The following is a 21,966-nucleotide window of genomic DNA, read 5'->3' as shown; positions in this document are numbered from 1 at the left end:
TACTATTTTTTATTATTACCCTATTACTATTATTATCGAATCGTCTATTTTAAATATATATTATTAAAATACCGAGACGCTAACTTATTAATCTATAAGGATGCTTTAAGGGCTAGAAGTTCGATCTTATAAGTATTATACTAAAGGACCCCGAACTATAATATAATCGTTTTAAAAAATACGGCTTAAATATTATTAACTTAAAAATTAAAAAACGGTATATTAATATAACTATCATTATAATTAATACTTAGCTTATATAATATAATAGCCTTAAAATACCTAACTAACTCCTAAGTATTATTAATATTTCAAAATCGCTACGTAAGAATAAATTAAGAAGGATTAAAAAGAAAAATCTAGTATTATTAAAAAAAGTAAATAGTAGGGGGTAGTTTTTAGTTATTTAGAGGGTAATTAATATATTACGGTAAGATTATTAGTATTTAGTAATAGCTACGGCTAGTTATAATTAGTTATAAAGTCTTATTAAAGTACGTAATAAAATACTTAATATTAACCTTAATAAACTAGCTTATTTATAAAGGCGAAAATAGCCCTTAATAAGGCGGACCGGACCCTAAAAGGATTTATTTTTTATATATAAAACTTATACTTAAAAAGTTTAGTATATAGTTTAGCGTTTTAAAGCTTTTAAAATACTCTATAAATATATTTTTTATATATTTCGAGGTTAAGGGAGAAAATAAGGATATTATTAATATAAATAATAATAAAAATATCGACGTATTCTTAGAATACCTAGTTAATTATTATTTAAAAAGTTATTAAAATATTAATAAGTCTAAAGAGTATAAAAAGGTATTTAAAAAGTCCTTTATAAGTTTAAAATACCGTTTTCTTTTTACTTTTTTTTTTTAAATTTAAATTTAGTTAAATACTTTTTTAAAATTTATAATAATAAACTAGTTAGCTCTATAAAATAGATCTCTAAGTTTAGTAATAAATAATAAAAAATAGTAATTCTTTTTTATAATTTCGTTAAGTTTTTTATAATTAATAATAAGTCTTAATTTCTTACCCTTTTTTAATTTAAAAAATAAAGGGAATTTTATAAGAGAATTCGATAATTAAATATATCCCTTTTTAAGCTTCTTATTAATATATTTATTAGAATATTCTTATTTTTCTTAATTTATTAAGTATATTAAATAGAACTTAAATTACGTTTCTTTTTTAAGTTTAATTTTTATATCTTAGTTATTATATTTTAATAATCTTATTTCCTCGGGTTTTATAAATAATTTCGTATATATTTAATACTTTTTAAGTATAATTTAGAGTTATTACGATTCTTAATTATTAATATTATATACAAAATTTTTAAATCTTTTTACTATTTTAATAAAAGCTATATATTATATTTATTCTCGTTTTTTAAAAACTATTAAAAATCTATTTAAACCCTTTTTTTTTTAAATTATTTAATAACTAGATTTTTTTAGAAGACCTAATTAGTAATCTAATCTATTTATAAATTATATTTTTATAATTATAAGATTCTTAAAATAATATTAATATTTCTAATTTCTATAATATCGTACTATAATTATTTTTATTAATTATTAATATATATTAAAAAATATATAATCTTTTAATTAATATATTTATAATCGTAATTAACTCGTTCTCCTTTTACCGTTTATAATTAATATAAATTATTTTTTATACTTATAATAAATTAAGTTTATTTACTATTCTTAATAAAATATAAGTTTCTTATACGCTATTATTAATAATAACATTTAGTCCTCGTTTATAAATATTAAAATTAATTTATAAATATATGTTATTATGTTATTTAGTTATATATAAGAACTTTTTTTTTATTCTCGCTTCTTATTATTCTTTTATAATTAGCTTTTTTAGTTTTTTAATATACGCTTTTTTTATTAAATACCTTATTTATATAGTTCTTATTATTCTCTCTATACCTTAGCCTTTTTAATATAATAAACTTAATATTAATTATATTTATAATTTTCTTATTTTATATATTTATTATTAAAATATTCTATAAAAAAGTTAAGGTCTAAACTAAATATTACTTTATTATTACTATTAAAACTTAGTAACGTCTAGCTAAGTAATTAATTTTTAATATAAATATTCTTAATAAGTTTATTATTATATTTTTATAAATAAAAACGGCTATTTTAACTATATATAAAGTACTAAAAGTATTTATTATTTAAATATTCTATTTAAAATAATTCTTTATAAAAAAGGTCCTCGGGGTTAAGTAAAAAATAGTTTTTATTTATATAAGGGGTTATCGTAACTTTTTTATATTCTTTAGTTTTATAAAATTAAATAGTTTAGTTATCTTTAAATAAATAAATATATTTATATTATAGTTCGTTATTATCCTTTTTAAAACTAATATTATTAATATTAAGTAATATCTTATAATTAATCTCTATTTAGATATATCGTTAAGTAATATTATGAGGTTCGTTTAAATTATAAAATAATTTTATTTTATTAAAATAAAAAGAACTAGTTCTTATTTTAATATTTTTTTTTTTAAAATTAAAACTAATTTTTTTTTTTATAATTCTAAAGTTAAAAGTTAGTTTTTTAAATACTTTAATCTTATTTTTATATACGAGGTCCTTAAGCTACTTCGTAATTTTATAAATAAATCTTTTATTAATGTTTACCCGTTTTATTATATAAATAAACTTAGTTAGGATTTTATCTAAATTAAGTTCTTTTTTAACTTAATAAATTATTTTTAATTTATATTATTTCGTTATATTATATAAACGAGGCTATTTATTATTTTTATATTAAGTCCTCTTTTTTTAAATTTGAAAAATTATTCTCTCGTTCTAGCTAAGCGTTTTTATTTAATTCGTTCCTTAAAAAAATAAAGTGTATCCTTTGTAACGGGGTCTATTTTAGCTTTTTTTTTTATATTTTTATAAATTTAAAAAAATATAATAATATATTCGAGATTATTTTTTTTTAAAAGTATAGGGTTAATAAGCGGGTATTCTTTTTTTATTACTATTATTAGAGTTTTAATGAAAATATAATAATATTATACCTAAAACGTCCGCTATTTTTAAATTATTTTAAGTATTATTTTATTTATTTTTTACTATTTTAATAAGTAAAATAGTCGTCGTTATAATAAGCTATTTATAAAAATTATTTATAAGGGACTTTTTTATTTATAATATTAGCTTGCTTCTTTAAAATAAGTTAATATTAAATATACTTAAATCATCGGTAGTCTCTAGTTATATATCCTAACTTATTATACTTATAATATTTAAAATCCTTTTTTTATTATAGTTCTTTGCGTTTAATAATACTAAAGTTTATAAGTCCTCTATATTATTTATAAATAGTACTTTAATAATTATTATTTTAATTATTATAAGATCGTTAGTTCGTTTAGAAACTATACTAAGATTACTATTAGTACTTATGTCTAGAGTTAAGTTCTTATTTACGTTCTTTTTTTTTTTTTTTTTTTTTTATAAAATTAATTATCGAACTTAATTACGAACTTACTATACTAAAAAAAGTCGTTAGGTTTATTAAGTTAGATTAGTTCGTCTTTAACTTCGTTTTTTAGTCCTTAATAAAATATAAATATCTTAGTATTATTTATAAAATCTAGCTAAATATTAAAATATCTAAACTTAATAAAGTATTTTTTTATTAACTTAGTTTATTATAGCTATATAAGATCGTATTTAGCTTATTATTTCTTATTAAAATCCTAGAATAAGGATCTAAGAGCTTTTTTAAATTTATTAAATTATAATAAATATTATATACTTTAGTAAAATATTTATTAAACGTTTCCTTACTAAAGTACTTTTTTTAAATTAGTTTAAACTATTTAAAAGCTCGACCCTAAAAAAGCTAATAACGTATATAATTTTCTTAGTTTTATTAATAAAATCCCTATAATAAAAGTTTTAATAGTTCTTAACTTAGATTAAATATTCTTTAAGGGTTCTTGAAGTACTATTATAAGTAATTAGTATATTAAGTTTAAGTTTTTATTATCCTCTCTAAAGAGGGGTAATAATAATATTAATAGCTTTTTAAAGCGTATTAACTTATTAAGTCAAGTATTTAGCTTCCTTAATCTTAGTTTTTAAATAACTTATAACTTCGCTAAGTATAGCCTATATCTAAGTAATATTTTTATTATTATTTTTAAAGCGTTTTTATATAATAATATAAATCTATAGGGTAAAGTTAAGTTTTTTATTAAATTTTTTAGCGTTTTTTATTTTTTTATTTAGGTTTTTAAAAGGGATAGGTCCCTTACCCTTAGGGCTAGTTAAGGAGGTAAATAGGGTCGCTTTAAAAAATATTATTCATATTATTTAATTAGTTTTCGTAAAATAAACTTACTAAGTAAGAATAATTAAAATATTATAACTAGCTAATTATAATAAGTATATTAATAAAAATTAAGGCTATAAGTATTAAATAAATAGTATTATAGTTATAAATAGCTTCCCTAAAGCTATATTTATAAATTATAAAATAAGTAAGGCTTTAGTAATTAATTATAATCTTATTAAAAAGAGTTTTTAATAAAATAGCTAAAAGCGATCGTAAGATCTAATACTAAGTTAATTATTAAAAAAGCTATAGGAAGTCTATTTTTAAACCTAGCTTAAGTTTATATTATATATAAATCTCGTTCTTAAATATTTTTTATTTATATATTATTTTAACAGGCTTCGTATTTTAAATATACGGGCGCCGTATTTTTAAAAAACGGGGTCTATATCCTTAGTATATAGACTTTTTTATTTTTTATTATTACGTAACTTATCCTATAGTTCTTCTATTTTATAAGAGTTACTTTATATTCTTATATTTTTATATATATAATATACTATAGCCGCTACGAGCCTGCGGGGCGGGCCCTAGTTTTAGTTATATATATTAGGTCGTAATATTAGGGTTAATATTAAGTTTCTATTACGTACTTTAATAAGACTTTATATTAATTAATAATAGCTAGCTATAGTTAATATAGCAGTTATTAATTATTAATATTAAAGAAAATTAAGATATTAATAACCCCGCTATTATAATATATCAATCGCCCTCTAAATAGCTAAATACTACCCCCTACTTTTTACTTTTCTTAATAATTTTAAATTTAGTCTTTTAATCTTTCCTAATTTATTCTTACGTAGCGATTTTAAAATATTAATAATACTTAGGAATTAGTTAAGTATTTTAAAGTTACTATATTATATAAGCTAGGCACTAATTATAATAATAACTACGTCGATATACCTCCTTTTAATCTTTAAATTAATAATATTTCCCTTTAGGGTCCGGTCCGCCTTATTAAAAGCTATCTTCGCCTTTATAAATAAGCTAGTTTATTAGGGTTAATATCGAGTTTTTATTACGTACTTTAGTAAGACTTTAAAACTAACTATAGCCGGCTATAGTTAGTTATAGCTAACCTTAATTGTTAATACTAACTAAACTTAAAGTACTAATAACTTTATTATTATAATATATAGTAGTTTTTTTCCGGCTTTATAAGTATAAAAGATCGACTTTAATAGGATTACGCTTTTAAAAGAAATTATATAATACGGTATACTTTTTAACTATATAATATACGTAATATACCCTAAGTACGTACTTAACATAATATAATAATTTCGATATAAAAACCGTTATATAATTTAGGATAAGTAAGCTACTTTATAGCGGCGCTAGTTAGAAAAGTTAATAATAAAAGTTAGTTATAAAAGTTAAAGGCGGCCCTTAATTATAAAGGTTTTAAACTTTAATAATAATATAGAGGTTTTTAAAAAAGGGTTAAAAAGGCTAATATTTAGCTACTTAGAGCTCGTAAAAATTCTTTTTATTTCTAATATTTTTAATATTATTTAAAACTCTATTTAAACTAAATAAATTTACTAAATAAACTTATTAAACGAACTTGTTAATTAATATATAAAGTATTATTATTTTATTAAGAACTTACTTTATTAAAGATACCCCTTAATAAGTCCCCCCTTCTAGGGCTCAATAAAGTAGGCCCCTTCGACGCCCTAGTTATTATAATTAACGTAAATATACTTAAAGAGTAGTATAGTACTTTTTAATAATATAAACTCCGGCTAAGTAATAATATAAATATTATAAATAACTAAGTTAATATAGATATTAAGATTTAATATATTAATACCGGCTTAGAAATTATACTCTATAGAGCTAAAACTTCTTTTAATACGGGCTATATTATAAATATAAGGGAATATATAAAGGGCCCTCTAATTTTTAATAAGAAAAAGTATATAATATAAGATCTAGTTACTTACGTGGGCTAGTACTAAGAGGTCTTATGTACGTTAAAGTAGGTATAGCTCGCCCTCTAAATAGCTAGAACTTAGAGGACTTTACGTAGCAGAAGGTCAGGAGTTTTAATTAGTAGTTAGGTATAGAGCGTAATATACTTAGTTTTCCCTAATACGTAATACACGGTACGGCCCCGGCGGATTACTCTATCGGGGGGTAATTATTATAATATATTAATTACCTTTTAAATAGCTAAAAACTACCCTCTACTTTCTACCTTTCTTAATAGCTCTGAATTTTTCTTTTTCATCTCTCTAAATTTCTTATTTTATTATAATAATACTAAAGTATTGATAATAATAATACTTATAAAAGTATATATATCTTTTTAGATTTTTAAATTAATAATAGCTAATTTATACTCCTCTAAATAATTCTTCTATAGATCGGGATCGTTAAGTATAATATTAATAAAATCGAACTACTAGCCCTTAAGGTATCCTTATAGGTTAACAAGTTAGCGTTTTAATATTCTGAATATTCATAAGTAAGTAAACGGTTCGATAGTAATAATAATAATAATAATAATAATAATAGTAATAGTAATAATATAATAATAATAAATAATAAAAAAAGTAACGTTATTTAATTTTAATAAAGGAAACAAGGTAACGAATATATATATATATATAAGTCGAAGTTAAAAAATATATATTAATAATAAGAAAGTTAGTATTATTCTTAATAATAGTAACGAGGGTATTTTTAATACTATATTATTATAAGCTATTATTACTTAAAGAGTAATAAACTTAGCTAAGTAAATAGTTTATAAAGTAATAACGTCGGGCGCTTAGTATTATTATTAATAATTTTAAACTTTATAAAAAAGAAAATTTAAAAAGTAAGAAATCTAAAAAAATAATCTATTAAAATAGTAAAAGTATATACTAATACTCTATATTAATACTATATAATTAATATTAAGAACCGCCCGAGTAACTAATAAAAGTAAAATATAAAATTAAATTAATATATTTTTTAAAATAATCGTACTATAGTTCGGGGTCTTCTAATATAATATTTATAAAATCGAACTTCTAGCCCTTAGAGTATTTTTATAACTTAACGGGTTAGCGTCTTAGTATTTTAATAATATATATTTAAAATAAGGCGCCTAGCATCGCCGTTAATAATCTTAAACTTTGCAAGAGGGAAAGTTAGAAAGGTAGAAAATCTAAAAAAATAATCTATCGAGACAGTGAGAGTATCTATTAATACTATATATTATTACTATATAATTAATATCGAGAACCGCCCGGGTAACTAGCAAAGGCAGAACATAAAATCAAATAATTAAAATAAATAAGTTTATAAAAATAATAATAATAAATAGCGAGGGAAGCGTTTTTCGATTTTAATAAAAGAAACGAAGTAATAAATATATATATATATATATATATATATATTTAATTTTATATTCTGCCTTTACTAATTACTCGGGCCGTTCTCAATATCGATTATATAGTATTAATACACAGTATTAATAGATACTCCCACTATCTCAATAGACTATATATATATATAAATAAAGCTAAAAGCATTAAGGTGAATATCGTACTTATAAAACTTAGCGCTAGCTATTCTTAATAATAATAATAATAATATTTTTAATATTATTACTATAAACTATTACCACTTAGAGGGCTATAAACTTAGCTAAGTAAACGGCTTATAAAGTAGTAATAGTAGCTTAATATTATTATTAATCCGTAATTTTAAACTTTATAAGAGGGAAAGTTTAAGAAAATAGAAAAATATCTAAAAAAGAATAGTCTAACGAGATAATAGGAGTATTTATTAATATTATATATTAATATTATATAACTAATATTAGGAATTACCCGAGTAGTTAATAAAAGTAAAAATAAAAAAATAAATATATATATAAGTTAAAGTTAAAAGCGTTAGGGTAGATATTAGTAAGGTCGGTATTATTCTTAATAATAATAACGAGGGTATCTCTAATACTATATTATTATAAACTACTATTACTTAGAGGGGCAGTAAACTTAGCTAAGTACGTAGGCTTATAAAATAATAGCGTTAAGTACTTAATATTACTATTAATAATCTTAAATATTATAAAAAGGAAAGTTAAAAAAGTAGAAAATCTAAAAAAAAATAGTTTATTAAAATAATAAGAGTATATATTTATTTTTTATTCTACTTTTACTAGCTACTCGGGCGGTTCTTAATATTATCTATATAGTATTAATACATAGTATTAATAAATACTCATACTATTTTAATAAACTATTTTTTTAAATTTTCCTTAACTTCCCCTCTTATAAAGCTTATAATATAACTACGGATTATTAATAATAATATTAAGTACCCGACGCTATTACTTTATAAGCCGCTTATTTAGTTAAGTTTATAGCCTCTCTAAGTAATAGTAATTTATAATAATATAGTATTAGAAATACCCTCATTATTGTTATTAAGAATAATACTAACCTTCTTATTATTAATATATATTTTTAACTTCGACTCGTATATATATATATTCGTTACCTCGTTTCTTTTATTAAAATAAAAAAACGCTTCCCTCGCCGTTTATTACTATTACCCTATTACTATTACCCTATTACTATTACCCTATTCTTATTACCCTATTACTATTATTATTAAATTATCTACTTACTCTTAAATATATATTATTAAAATCCCTTTGGGGTCCAGCCCGCCTTATTAGGGGCCATCTTCGCCTTTATGGGTAAGCTAGTTTATTAAAGTTAATATTAAGTTTTTATTACGTACTTTAATAAAACTTTATATTAACTAATAATAACTAGCTATAGCTAGCTATAGCTAGTATAGCCGTTATTAATTATTAATACTAACTAAACTTAAAATACTAATAACCCCGCCGTAATATATTAATTACCCTCTAAATAGTTAAAAACTACCCCTTATTTTCTATTTTTTTTAATAACTCTAGATTTTTCTTTTTAATCTTTCCGAATTTCCTATTTTATTATAGTAATACTAAAATATTAATAATATTTAAGAGTTAGTTAGGTATTTCGAAGCTATTATTATATTATATAAGCTAAGTACTAATAATAACGATACTTATAAGAGTATATATATTTTTTTAGATCTTTAGGTTAATAATAGCTAGTTTATACTCTTTTAAACGATCCTTTTATAAATCGGGATCGTTAAGTATAATACTAATAAAATCGAACTACTAGCCCTTAAAGTATCCATATAAGTTAATAAGTTAGCGTTTCGGTATTCCGAATATTTTTAAAATAAACGGTTTAGTAATAATAATAATAGTAATAGTAATAGTAATAATAATAATAATAATAATAATAGTAATAATATAATAATAATAAATAGTAAGGAAAGCGTTTTTTAATTATAATAAAAGAAACGAGGTAACGAATATATATATATATATATATAAGTCGAAGTTAAAAGTGTATATTAGTAATAAGAAGGTCAGTATTATCCTTAACAATAATAACGAGGGTATTTTTAATACTATATTATTATAAGCTACTATTACTTAGAGGGTAATAAACTTAGCTAAGTAGGTAGCTTATAAAGTAGTAGCGTCGGGCGCCTAGTATCGCCGTTAATAATCTTAAACTTTATAAAAAAGAAAATTAAAAAAATAGAAAATCTAAAAAAATAGTCTATTAAGATAGTAAGAGTATTTATTAATACTATATATTAATACTATATAATCGATATTAAGAACCGCCCGAGTAACTAATAAAGGCAGAACATAAAATCAAATATTATTAAAATACTAAGACGCTAACTTATCGATTTATAAGGATACCTTAAGGGCTAAAAATTTAATCCTATAAGTATTATACTAAAAAACCCCAAATTATAATACGATCGTTTTAAAAAATACGGATTAAATACTATTAACTTAAAAATTAAAAATATTAATATAGTTATTATTATAATTAGTACCTAGCTTATTTAATATAGTAGCCTCGAAATACCTAACTAACTCCTGAGTATTATTAGTACTTTAGAATCGCTACGTAAAAATAAATTAAGAAAGATTAAAAAAAAATATAGTACTATAAAAAAAGGTAAAAAGTAAGGGGTACTTTTTAACTATTTAGAGGGCGATTAATATATTATAGCGGGGTTATTAATATCTTAAGTTTAGCTAGTATTAATAGTTAATAATAACTATACTAGCTATAGCTAGCTATAGCTAACTATTATTAGTTAATATAAAGTCTTATCAAAGTACGTAATAAAAACTTAATATTAACCCTAATAAACTAGCTTACTTATAAAAGCAAAGATAGCCCTTAATAAGGCGGGCTAGACCCTAAAGGGATAAGAGTATATATTAATACTATTTATTAATACTATATAAACAATATAAAAAATCGCCCGAGTAGCTAGTAAAGGCAGAATATAAAAAAATAAATAAATAAAAAATAAATAAGTAGCTAAATCCTATATTATATACTCTTTTTTATTAAAAATTGAGAAACCCTTTATATATTCCTTTATATTTATAATATAGACCATAATAAAAAGATTTTTAATTTTATATAATATAATTTTCAAATTAATATTAATATATTAAATTTTAATATCTATATTAGCTTAGTTACTTATAGCGTTTATATTATTATTTAGTTAGATTTTATATTATTAAAAAGTATTATACTACTCCTTAAGTATATTTATATTAATTATAATAATTAAGGTATCGAGGGGGCTTAAGAATTTATTAAGCTTTGAAGGGGGGGACTTATCAAGGGGCATCTTTAGAAAGTCCTAGCCCGCTAGTTACTAATTATATACTAAGACAGCCCTTTAGGGTCCGGTCCGCCTTATTGGGGGCTATTTTCGCTTTTATAGGCAAGCTAGTTTATTAGGGTTAATATCGAGTTTTTATTACGTACTTAATAAGACTTTATAACTAACTATAGCCGGCCGTAGCCGTTACTAAATACTAATAACCCCGCTATTATAATATATTAATTACTTTTTTAATAACTAAATATTACCTCTTACTTTCTTTTTTGTATTATTTAATAATAACCTCTCCTTATTAATATTCTTATTTAATATACTCGCTTACATTCTTTCTAAATTCTTAATTATATTATTAAATTTAAACTTATTTATATTTTATTATATTAAAAAAGCGCCGATAAGGGTAACGCTTATTATAATATATTTATCCATTTTTATAAATTAATATTATAAATATAGTATTTATTAAAGCGGTTTATTTATAGCTCGGGGTTATTTAGTATAATATTTATAAAATCGAACTTCTGATTATTTAAAAAGCCCTAAGGGTTAACGAGCTATTAGTATTTTAGTATTTTTATAATATCGTATAATTATTATAAAGGTATTGATATAAGTAAAAGAGAACGGTTTTTTTTATTTTTTATTTTTACTTTTACTAGCTACTCGGGCAATTCCTAATATTAGTTATATAATATTAATATATAGTATTAACAAATACTCCTACTATTTCGTTAGGCTATTTATTTTTATATTTTATTTTTATTAGCTACTCGGGCGATTCTTAATATTATTTATTTTATTTATTTATTCTATCCTTACTAGCTACTCACGTAGTTCTCAATATTAATTATATAATATTAATATATAATATTAATAAATATTCTTATTATTTCGATAAACTTATTTTTTTTTAAATTTTTTACTTTTTTAACTTTCTATTTTATAAAGTTTATAATTACGGATTATTAATAATAATATTAAGTACCTAACGCTACTACTTTATAAGCTTACGTACCTAGCTAAATTAGCTACCCTTCTAAGTAATAGTAGCTTATAATAGTATAGTATTAGAGATACCCTCGTTATTATTATTAAAAATAATACTAACCTTACTAATAGCTACTATATATATATATATATTTATTACCTCGTTTCTTTTATTAAAATCAAAAACGCTTAAGTATACTTTATTAAAATACCGAGACGCTATTAATAGCTCGTTAACCCTTAGGGCTTCTTTAATGACTAGAAGTCCGATTTTATAAATATTATACTAAGTAACCCTAAGTTATAAAAAGACCGCTTTAATAAATATTATATTCTTAATATTAAATTATAAAAAATAAATAAATATATTATAATAAGTATTACTCTTATTAGCGCCTTTTTTATATAATAAAATAATTTAAATAAGCTTAGATCTAATAGTATAATTAAGAGCTTAAAAAGAGCGTAATTAAGTATATTAAATACGATTATTAAAGAGAGGTTATTATTAAATAAGATAAAGAGAGAAAGTAAGAGGTAGTATTCGGTTATTAAAAGGGTAATTAATATATTATAATAGCGGGGTTATCAATATTTTAAGTTTAGTTAGTATTAATAATTAATAATAGCTATACTAGCTATAGCTAGCTATTATTAGTTAATATAAAGTTTTATTAAAGTACGTAATAAAAACCTAATATTAACCTTAATAAACTAGCTTATTTATAAAGGCAAAGATGGCCCCTAATAAGGCGAGGCGGACCCTAAAGGGCTTAACTACTTATATTATTATAAAAAGGTCTGCTTAAAGCGGAAAACTAAATACTAATATATAAAAATCTATTTATAAAAAGAATTATAAAATAAATCGGTTTATATATAAAATTATAAGCGGGGGGTAAATTAGCTATAAATTAACCTCCGTATTCGTTATTATGAATAATCTTAAGGCCGTATTATTAATAAAAAGTACGACTAAAAGACGGCTTTTTATTAACTAAATAATTAACTTACGGGTTAAGGATAATAAATATATAAATTTCTTACTATTACTTATAATACTAACTTTTTTTCTTTTATTAATTTATATTTATATTATTATTATATATATATACTCTTATTTCGTAGTTATAAACTTTATAAGAGGGAGAGTTAAAAAGGTAGAAAATCTAAAAACAATAGTCTATCGAGATAGTAGGAGTATTTATTAATACTATATATTAATACTATATAATCGATATTAAAAATCGCCCGAGTAGCTAGTAAAAGCAGAAAACATAAATAAATATACTCTTACTTTTTATTTTTATGCCCGCGTTCTTTTATATATATATTATTAAAAAAAAGATCTTACTTAATAGCTTCTTTTTTATTTAAATACTATTCCTAGAACGAGTAATTAAAAACTGCGCTTATATTATTATAATATAAGAGGTTGAAAAATCTAAGCTTAAAACCACGGTTTTAAAAAAAGATAGTAGCCCCCTTAGCCCTTATAATAAGCCTAAAAAAAGTAAATAATATTTCTTTATTTTATTTTTTAATTAATAAAACGGCCTCGTTTATTTAATATTAAACTAACTAATTTATTTAATAAGTAATAGCTTTATAATTAGAAATATTATTTAAGAAAGTAGTAGAGGTAAAGAGGCTTTATAGCCCCCTCCCCTACTTCTCTTTAAAAATTAAAAAAAAAGTCCTTAGTCCTTAGGGGGAGGTTATAAATAAAAAAAGTTTACTACCCCCTCTTTTACCTCTTTTTATTTTTTTTTTTTTAAAAAAAGAAATAGTCATTAATACTTAAATAAGTAATAAAAATAAAATAAGTTTATAACCCCCTCCCTTACCTCCTCTTAAAAAGCGTAAAGTAATTAACTATATATATAATACTTTTTTATTTATTATTATTTATAAAATTAATTCTTGATAGCGGACCTTTTTAATACTATTCTTAGTACTAAAGTTTAATATAAACTAATACTTTTACTTCCCTTATTTAATTACGAATACTTTAAGTATATTAAAAGCGCCCTTAGTAACTATTTAAATAGTACGTACTTTTAAGTTCGTATATTAATAACAAATACTTATGCTTATTATATTTAAAAATAATATAAAGTACTTAAACCCCCCCGACGGAGCAATCTGCCGGGGCCGTACCGTGTATTACGTATTAGGGAAAGCTAGGTATAATGCGCTCTATACTTAATTACTAACTAAAACTCCTAACCTTTTACCGCCTACCTATAGGGCGAGCTTTACCTACTCTAATACACATAGGACCTCCTAGTATTAGCTTACGTAAGTAGCTAGGTCTAGTATAATCTCTTTTTTATGTGAGTATTATTATTACTTAGGGGGTTTTATAAGAGCTATTTAAAATATTAGCTTATTACCCTAACTTTATATATTTCTAACCCGTTTATAGTAATTATTATAACTAAGCTAGTATTAATATACTAGATCTTAGTATTTATATTAGCCTAGCTATTTATAGCACTTATAATATTACTTAGCTAAATTCCGTATTATTAAAAAATACTTTATTACTCCTCGGGTATATTTATATTAATTATAATAGTTATAGTATTAAGCTAGCTAAAGAGGGCGCCTAGTTTAAGAAGGATAAACTTATTAACGGGTATCTTTAGCTTACTAATTACTAACTATATATTAAGAGTAAAGTAGGTTCTTATTAAAGTAGTATTTTAACTAGCTAACTTCTTAACTAGTTATTTAATTAGCTATCTAAGTAGTAGTTTATATATTAATAAGTTTATTTAGTAGATTTGTTTAGTAGATTTATTTAGTAAATTTATTTAGTTTAAATAGAGGTTAGTTTAAATAAAAAGTAGCTTTGGGTAATATTAAAAGTAATAAGGATAAAAAGAATCTTTACGAGCTCTAGTACGAAGAGTAATAAATATTAGCCTATTTAGCCCTTTCTTTAGAAACCTCTATATTGCTATTAAAGTTTAGAACTTCTGCGGTTAAGGGCCGCTTCTAATTATTACGGCTAATTATTATAGCTAGCTATTATAACTAACTTTTATTATTAACCTTTTTAGCTAGCGCTACTACGTAATAAAGAGGGTAGCTTACTTATCCTAAATTAAATAGCGGTTTTTATATCGAAATTATTATATTACGTTAAGCGCGTACTTAGGATATATTATACGTATTATATAGTTAAAAAGTATACTATATTATATAATTTCTTTTAAAAGCGTAATCCCGTTAAGGTCGATCTTTTATACCTATAAAGCTAGAAAAAAACCACTATATAAAGTACTTAAACTTTACTCTAAAAAAGTTTTTTTCAAAACTATTAGCTAGTATTTTATTTATTAATATATAAACTACTTAAAATAACTTTCTCAAATATTTTTATTATAGCTATATATTTTAAATATTAACATAGTATAAGTAAGTTAAAATACGTTCCCTTGTTTTTATTACGAGTCTAATTATTTAATAATTATTATGATATACTTTTTATATATTGCTAAGCTTAAGTAAAGTATTTTTAAAAAGACGTTTAAAAGCGAGTATCTCCTAAATTATATATTCTAAACTTAATAATTTAGTTTTTATTTATTTATATTTTTTATTTTTACTAATTACTTAGGTAGCTTTTAATATCGATTATATAGTATTAATATATAGTATTAATAAATACTCCTATTATTTTAATAAACTATTTTTTTTAGATTTTTTTAACTTTTCAAATTTCCTTTTTATAAAGTTTATAATTACGGATTATTAATAATAATATTAAGTACTTAACGTTACTACTTTATAAGCTTATACTTACTTAGCTAAGTTTACGACTTTTTAAATAATAATAGTTTATAATAATATAATATCGAAAATACCCTCGTTATTATTATTAAGAATAATACTAACCTTCTTATCAACGCTTTTAACTTTAACTCGTGTATATATATATATATATATATATATTCGTTACCTCGTTTCTTTTATTAAAATTAAAAAACGCTTCCCTTATTATCTATTACTATCGCCCTATTATTATTATTATTTAATCGTTTATTTATTTTTAAATATATATCATTAAAATACTAAGACGCTAACTTGTTAATTTATAAAGATATTTTAAGGGCTAGAAGTTCGATTTTATAAGTATTATATTAGAGGACCCTAGGTCTATCGAGATAGTGAGAGTATGTACTAATACTGTGTATTAATACCGTGTAAACGATACTAAGAATCGCCCGAGTAGCCAGCAAAGGCAGAACATAAAAAAAATAAATACTAGAGGACCCCGAGTTATAATACGATCGTTTTAAAAAATACGGATTAGATATTATTAATTTAAAAATTAGAGATATTAACGTAATTATTATTATAATTAATACTTAGTTTATATAATATAATAACTTTAAAATACTTAACTAATTCCTAAGTATTATTGATATTTTAGAATTATTATATTAGAATAAATTAAGAAGGATTAAAAAAAATCTAATATTATTAAAAAGAGTAAAAAATAGGAGGTAGTCTTTAATTATTTAGAGGGTAATTAATATATTATAGCGGGGTTATTAATATTTTAAGTTTAGTTAGTATTACTAATTAATAACGGCTATAGCTAGCTATAGTTAATTATAAAGTCTTCTTAAAGTACGTAATAAAAATACTTAATATTAACCCTAATAAACTAGCTTACTTATAAAAGTAAAGATGGCTCTTAATAAGGCAGGCCGGACCCTAAAGGGAGTTTAGCTTTTATAATTAACGTAATTATTATATTTTAACAGGCTACTTTTTATTAAATAAAGCTACTAAAAAGGGACATTATAAAACTTTATAAGGATCTTTAGGTCTTTATATTATTTATAAATAAAGCGTTGCTTATAATTAGTAATACCTAGTTACCCCTAAGATCTCGAAATATATTACTAAGTATTATATATAAAAAAAGTATTATATAACCTAGTTTATAATAAATAATATTAATAAAATAGGTTTGTTAAAAACCGAGAGAATAGGGCGTATATAAAAGTAACGTCGGGCTAAATTATAATTATTATATATAATATTAAACCGACATTTTTTTAATAAAACTTAGTCTTATTTAAAAATATAATTTCTAAGTTCTTTTTATCAGGACCGTTAATAATAAGGTTATAAAAATAATAAAATTAATAAGATCGAACTTCTTAATTACCCTTTTAAAATACTAATTATAAGCTAGGTAAATTATTTAATTTAGTTAATTATAAACGACCCTTATTTTAAAATACTAATTATAAGCTAGGTAAATTATTTAATTTAGTTAATTATAAACGACTCTTATTTTAAAATATCATAAAACTAGCCCCTAGTTTTTTATTTTAGAATTTTCTTTAAGTCCCTTAGTTACTTGATTAACTTTATAAATATAATTTTTATAATAAAGAACGAGAATATTATTTATATCAAAAGAACTAGGACCTTTTTAATAAAATTTTAAAATAAATATAAGTCCTCGTTTATAAATAAAAGACTTAAGTTTTTAAAAATAAATACTAGCTCTTTATATTATGATAATAAAGTATTATAAGTATTATATAGGGCCCGCTCGAGTTTTATATATATTTTTAACTTATAAAAGCTTTTTAAAAGCTCGTAAATAATAAAAAGGTTACTTAGCTTTTTAATTATATTTAAAAAAGCGTTTATAATATTATATTAATAGACTTTTAAATTAAAAATAATAATAGCTATAGCTACTCTAAACGTCCTAGTTATTAACGTTGCTACGTAAATCTTTTTTAAGAGGTATTTTCTTTAGAAATCTCCCCTAACGTAAATTCTCGCTTTATAATAATCGAAGTAATTATTATTATTAAATTTATAATTAAATACTTATTTAAAAAGTAGTAGCTTAAAAATAACTAGCGCCCTACTCATTACTTTTTAAATATTTATTTTTTTTAGTTTTTAAATTTCTAATTATACTATTTTTATAAGTTAGCTTTTTAAAAGTTTTAGTACTTTAAAAATATCTTTTCATTTTCTTTAAAGAGTTAATTAATTAGTCCGTATAAATCTAATTAAATTAGAACGTAGTTAGTAAAACGTACTTTATTTTAATAATTATAATATAAACGTAATAATATAGCGTTTAATACTCCTAAGTTACCTCGTTAATTACTTTTTATTAATTAAGTATATACGTATTAAAAAAAGAATCCTAGTATTTTTTTACTTAAGTATAAAGAGAATATTACCTAAATTGCTCTTATTAACTTAGGTCTTAAATAAATACTTTTAGTAATTAGTTTTCTAATTTTTAACTTTATTTAATATACTTATTATCCTCTTAATTATATATACTAACTAAATCGGAATTACTAACTAAGTCGTTTATTATTCTTATTTCTTAATATAGGCTTACTTATTAAAGGGGTTTATTAAGATCTAATTAAATAAAAAGTTCTTTCTTATAAAAGTTTTAAAAAGTTTTTATTTTTATTTATATATGTATTATATTTTTAATCCTTTTTATAAAAAGATCGATTTTCTTTAAAACCTTACTTATTATTTTAATTAACTAAATAAGGTTTATATTTAATTCCGAACTTTTAAAATTTTAAAATTAGCTTAAAAATAAGTAATTACCCGCTTTATTTACTTATAAACGAACTAAGCTTTTTTATAATTTTATTTATTTTTTATAAAACGAGTATAAGTAATAATGACTACTTTTTATTATTAATAAATACGGCCTTCTCTTTATTTATAATTCTAAGTAATTAGAGCTTAGGTTTAATTATTATAAGTAGTTATTAAATTTTATTTATTATAATCTTTAACTTAAATAAACGAATTATAGTTTTAATATTATTCTTTAAATAAAAAGCTATCTTATTAAATATTATATTTTAAAAAATTATAATTTCTAAAAGCGAAGGGATCTAGATTTTATATAAGTTATAAATATTTATTATATAACTTATAAAGTACTTAATATATCCCTTTTATTTTATTTCAAAGCGTTTTTTATTAATTCTTTTTTTATAATCTTTTTTGAGAAAGTATGCTTTATAATTATATATATACGTCTACTTTTAATAAGGACGTAAATTATAAGCGAGCTTTAATATATTTATTAATCATTATTATTTAAAATAATAAACGAACCAAATTTTTTCAATTTAAATTAATAATAGCTAGTTAGTATATTACTTAGGGCTAATATTATATAAATAGGCTATAACTAATATAGTTTCTACTTAGAGTTTATTTAATAAGCTAGTTATTAATATTATATTAATCGCTTTATTAATAATCTCTTAACTAGCTCGTTCCCTTTTTTTATTTAGCTTTTTTATATATAAAAAAGTAGTTTTTAAGTTTATTTTTAGCTCCTATACTTATACTTAAAAACGAGTTTTATTATTAATTATAATTATTATACGTTCTATATTTTATTAAATTTTATAAATAACTACGCCCTTTTATATACGTACTTATTATTTAAAAAAGTATAAAACTTTAAATACTACGTCGTAGGTTTTTATAATTTATAAAAAATAAAGATCTTATTTAAATATTCGTTTTTAATTAGTATTAGCTACTTATTTTATTTATAAATTAGTAAGTAATTAAAGAGGTCTTATCAAATCCTATAATAGGGTCGGGTTATGTTTTATTTTAAAGTACGTTATAAAATAACCTATTTTATATAAGTAGTTATATAATATTAGTATTTTAAATCCCCCCGACAGAGCAATCCGCCGGGGCCGTACCGTATATTACGTATTAAGGAAAACTAGGTATAATACGCTCTATACCTAATTACTAACTAAAATAGCTAACTAACTCGACTATTATTTCTTTTTGATTAATAGTTTCTAACCTTTTATTACCCGCTTATAAAGCGAGCTTTACTTATTTTAATACGTATAGGACCTCTTAATATTAGCTTATATAAGTAGCTAGGTTTAGTATAATCTCTTTTTTTATATAAGTATTATTATTACTTAGGGGGTCCTATAAGAGCTATTTAAAGTACTAGTTAATTATTTTAATTTTATATATTTCTAATCCGTTTATTATAATTATTATAACTAAGTTAATATTAATATACTAGATCTCAATATTTATATTAACCCGGCTATTTATAGCGCTTATAATATTACTTAGCTAAATTCTATATTATTAAAAAGTATTTTATTATTTCTTAAGCGTACTTATGTTAGTTATAATAGCTATAGCGTTAAGCTAGCTAAAGAGGGTACCTAGCCCCCGAGGGGTAGACTTATTAACGAGCATTTTCAGCTTACTAATTACTAATTATATACTAAGAGAGTAGTAGTTTATATATTAATAAGTTTATTTAATAAATTTATTTAGTAGATTTATTTAGTTTAAATAGAGAGTAGCTTTAAGTAATATTAAAAGCGATAAAGATAAAAAAAATCTTTATGAGCTCTAATATAAAAAGTAATAAATATTAACCTATTTAGCCCTTTTTTTAAAAACCTTTACGTCGCTATTAAAGTTTAGAACTTTTATAATTAAAAAAGGCCGCTTTTAATTATTATAACTAATTATTATAACTAATTATTACGGCTAACTTCTATCATTAACCTTTTTAACTAGTACCGCTATATAATAAAAAAAGTAGCTTATTTATCCTACATTAAATAACGGTTTTTATATTAAAATTAATATATTACGTTAAGTACGTACTTAGAATATATTACGTATATTATATAGTTAAAAAGTATATTATATTGTATCCCCCCGACGGAATAATCCGCTAGGGCCGTACCGTATGTTACGTTTTAAGGAAAACTAAGTATATTACGCTCTATACCTAATTACTAATTGAAATAGTAGTTAATTAACTCGACCGTTATTTCCTTTTTATTAAAAGCAGCTCCTAACTTTCTACCGCTTCTAGCTATCTAGAGGGCGAGCTATACTTACTCTAATATATATAAGACCTCTTAATACTAACTTATATAAGTAGCTAAATCCCGTATTATATATTTTTTTTATTAAGGATTAGGGGGCCCCTTATATATTCTTTTATATTTATAATATAGCTTATATTAAAAGGATTTCTAATTTTATAAAATATAATTTTTAAATTAGCGTTAATATATTAAATCTTAATATTTATATTAGCTTAGCTATCTATAATATTTATATTATTACTTAGTTAGATTCTATATTATTAAAAAGTATTGCGCTACTCCTTAAGTATACTTACGTTAGTTACGATAACTAGGGCGTCGAGGGGGCCTAATTTATTAAGCCCCAGAGGGGGGGACCTATTAAGGGGTATCTTTAGTCCTAGCCCGCTAGTTACTAACTATATACTAAGAGGTTCTTAACGAGGTAGTATTTTAACTAGCTAATATCTTAACTAGTTATTTAACTAGTTATCTAACTAGTTATTTAATTAGTTATCTAGGTAGTAGTTTATATATTAATAAGTTCGTTTAATAAGTTTATTTAATAGATTTATTTAATTTAAATAGGGCTTTAGGTAATATTAAAAATAATAAGGATAAAAAGAATCTTTACGAGCTCTAAGTAGCTAAATATTAACCTTTTTAGCCCTTTTTTTAAAAACTTCTACGTTATTATTAAAGTTTAGAACCTTTATAATTAAGGGCTATTTCTAACTTTTATAGCTAACCTCTATTATTAACTTTTCTAGCCGGCGCTATTATAAAAGAGCTTACTTATTCTAAATTATTTAATTTTATATTCTACTTTTACTAATTACTCGGGCGGTTCTCAATATTACTTACATAGTATTAATACATAGTATTAGTATATACTCTTACTATCTTAATAAACTATTTTTTT

The 21,966-nt window shown here is 21.5% G+C and overlaps 1 protein-coding gene across 1 annotated transcript; it reads right to left on the bottom strand.

The window, feature by feature from the left end:
- Nucleotides 1-926: 926 nt before the first annotated feature.
- On the bottom strand, nt 927-1,088 carry CPAR01_16695 (uncharacterized protein; the record flags this gene model as incomplete). Its single annotated transcript, XM_060500940.1, has 1 exon — nt 927-1,088. A coding segment is annotated over one exon (162 nt), but the record flags the coding sequence as incomplete, so codon positions are not given.
- Between the last annotated feature and the right edge of the window lie 20,878 nt (nt 1,089-21,966).

The sequence above is a fragment of the Colletotrichum paranaense genome, assembly GCF_030867605.1.
Source record: "Colletotrichum paranaense strain IMI 384185 chromosome Unknown Scaffold_28.1, whole genome shotgun sequence".
Taxonomy (NCBI): Eukaryota; Fungi; Ascomycota; class Sordariomycetes; order Glomerellales; family Glomerellaceae; genus Colletotrichum; species Colletotrichum paranaense.
This window is presented reverse-complemented; position numbering and strand designations above follow the sequence as displayed.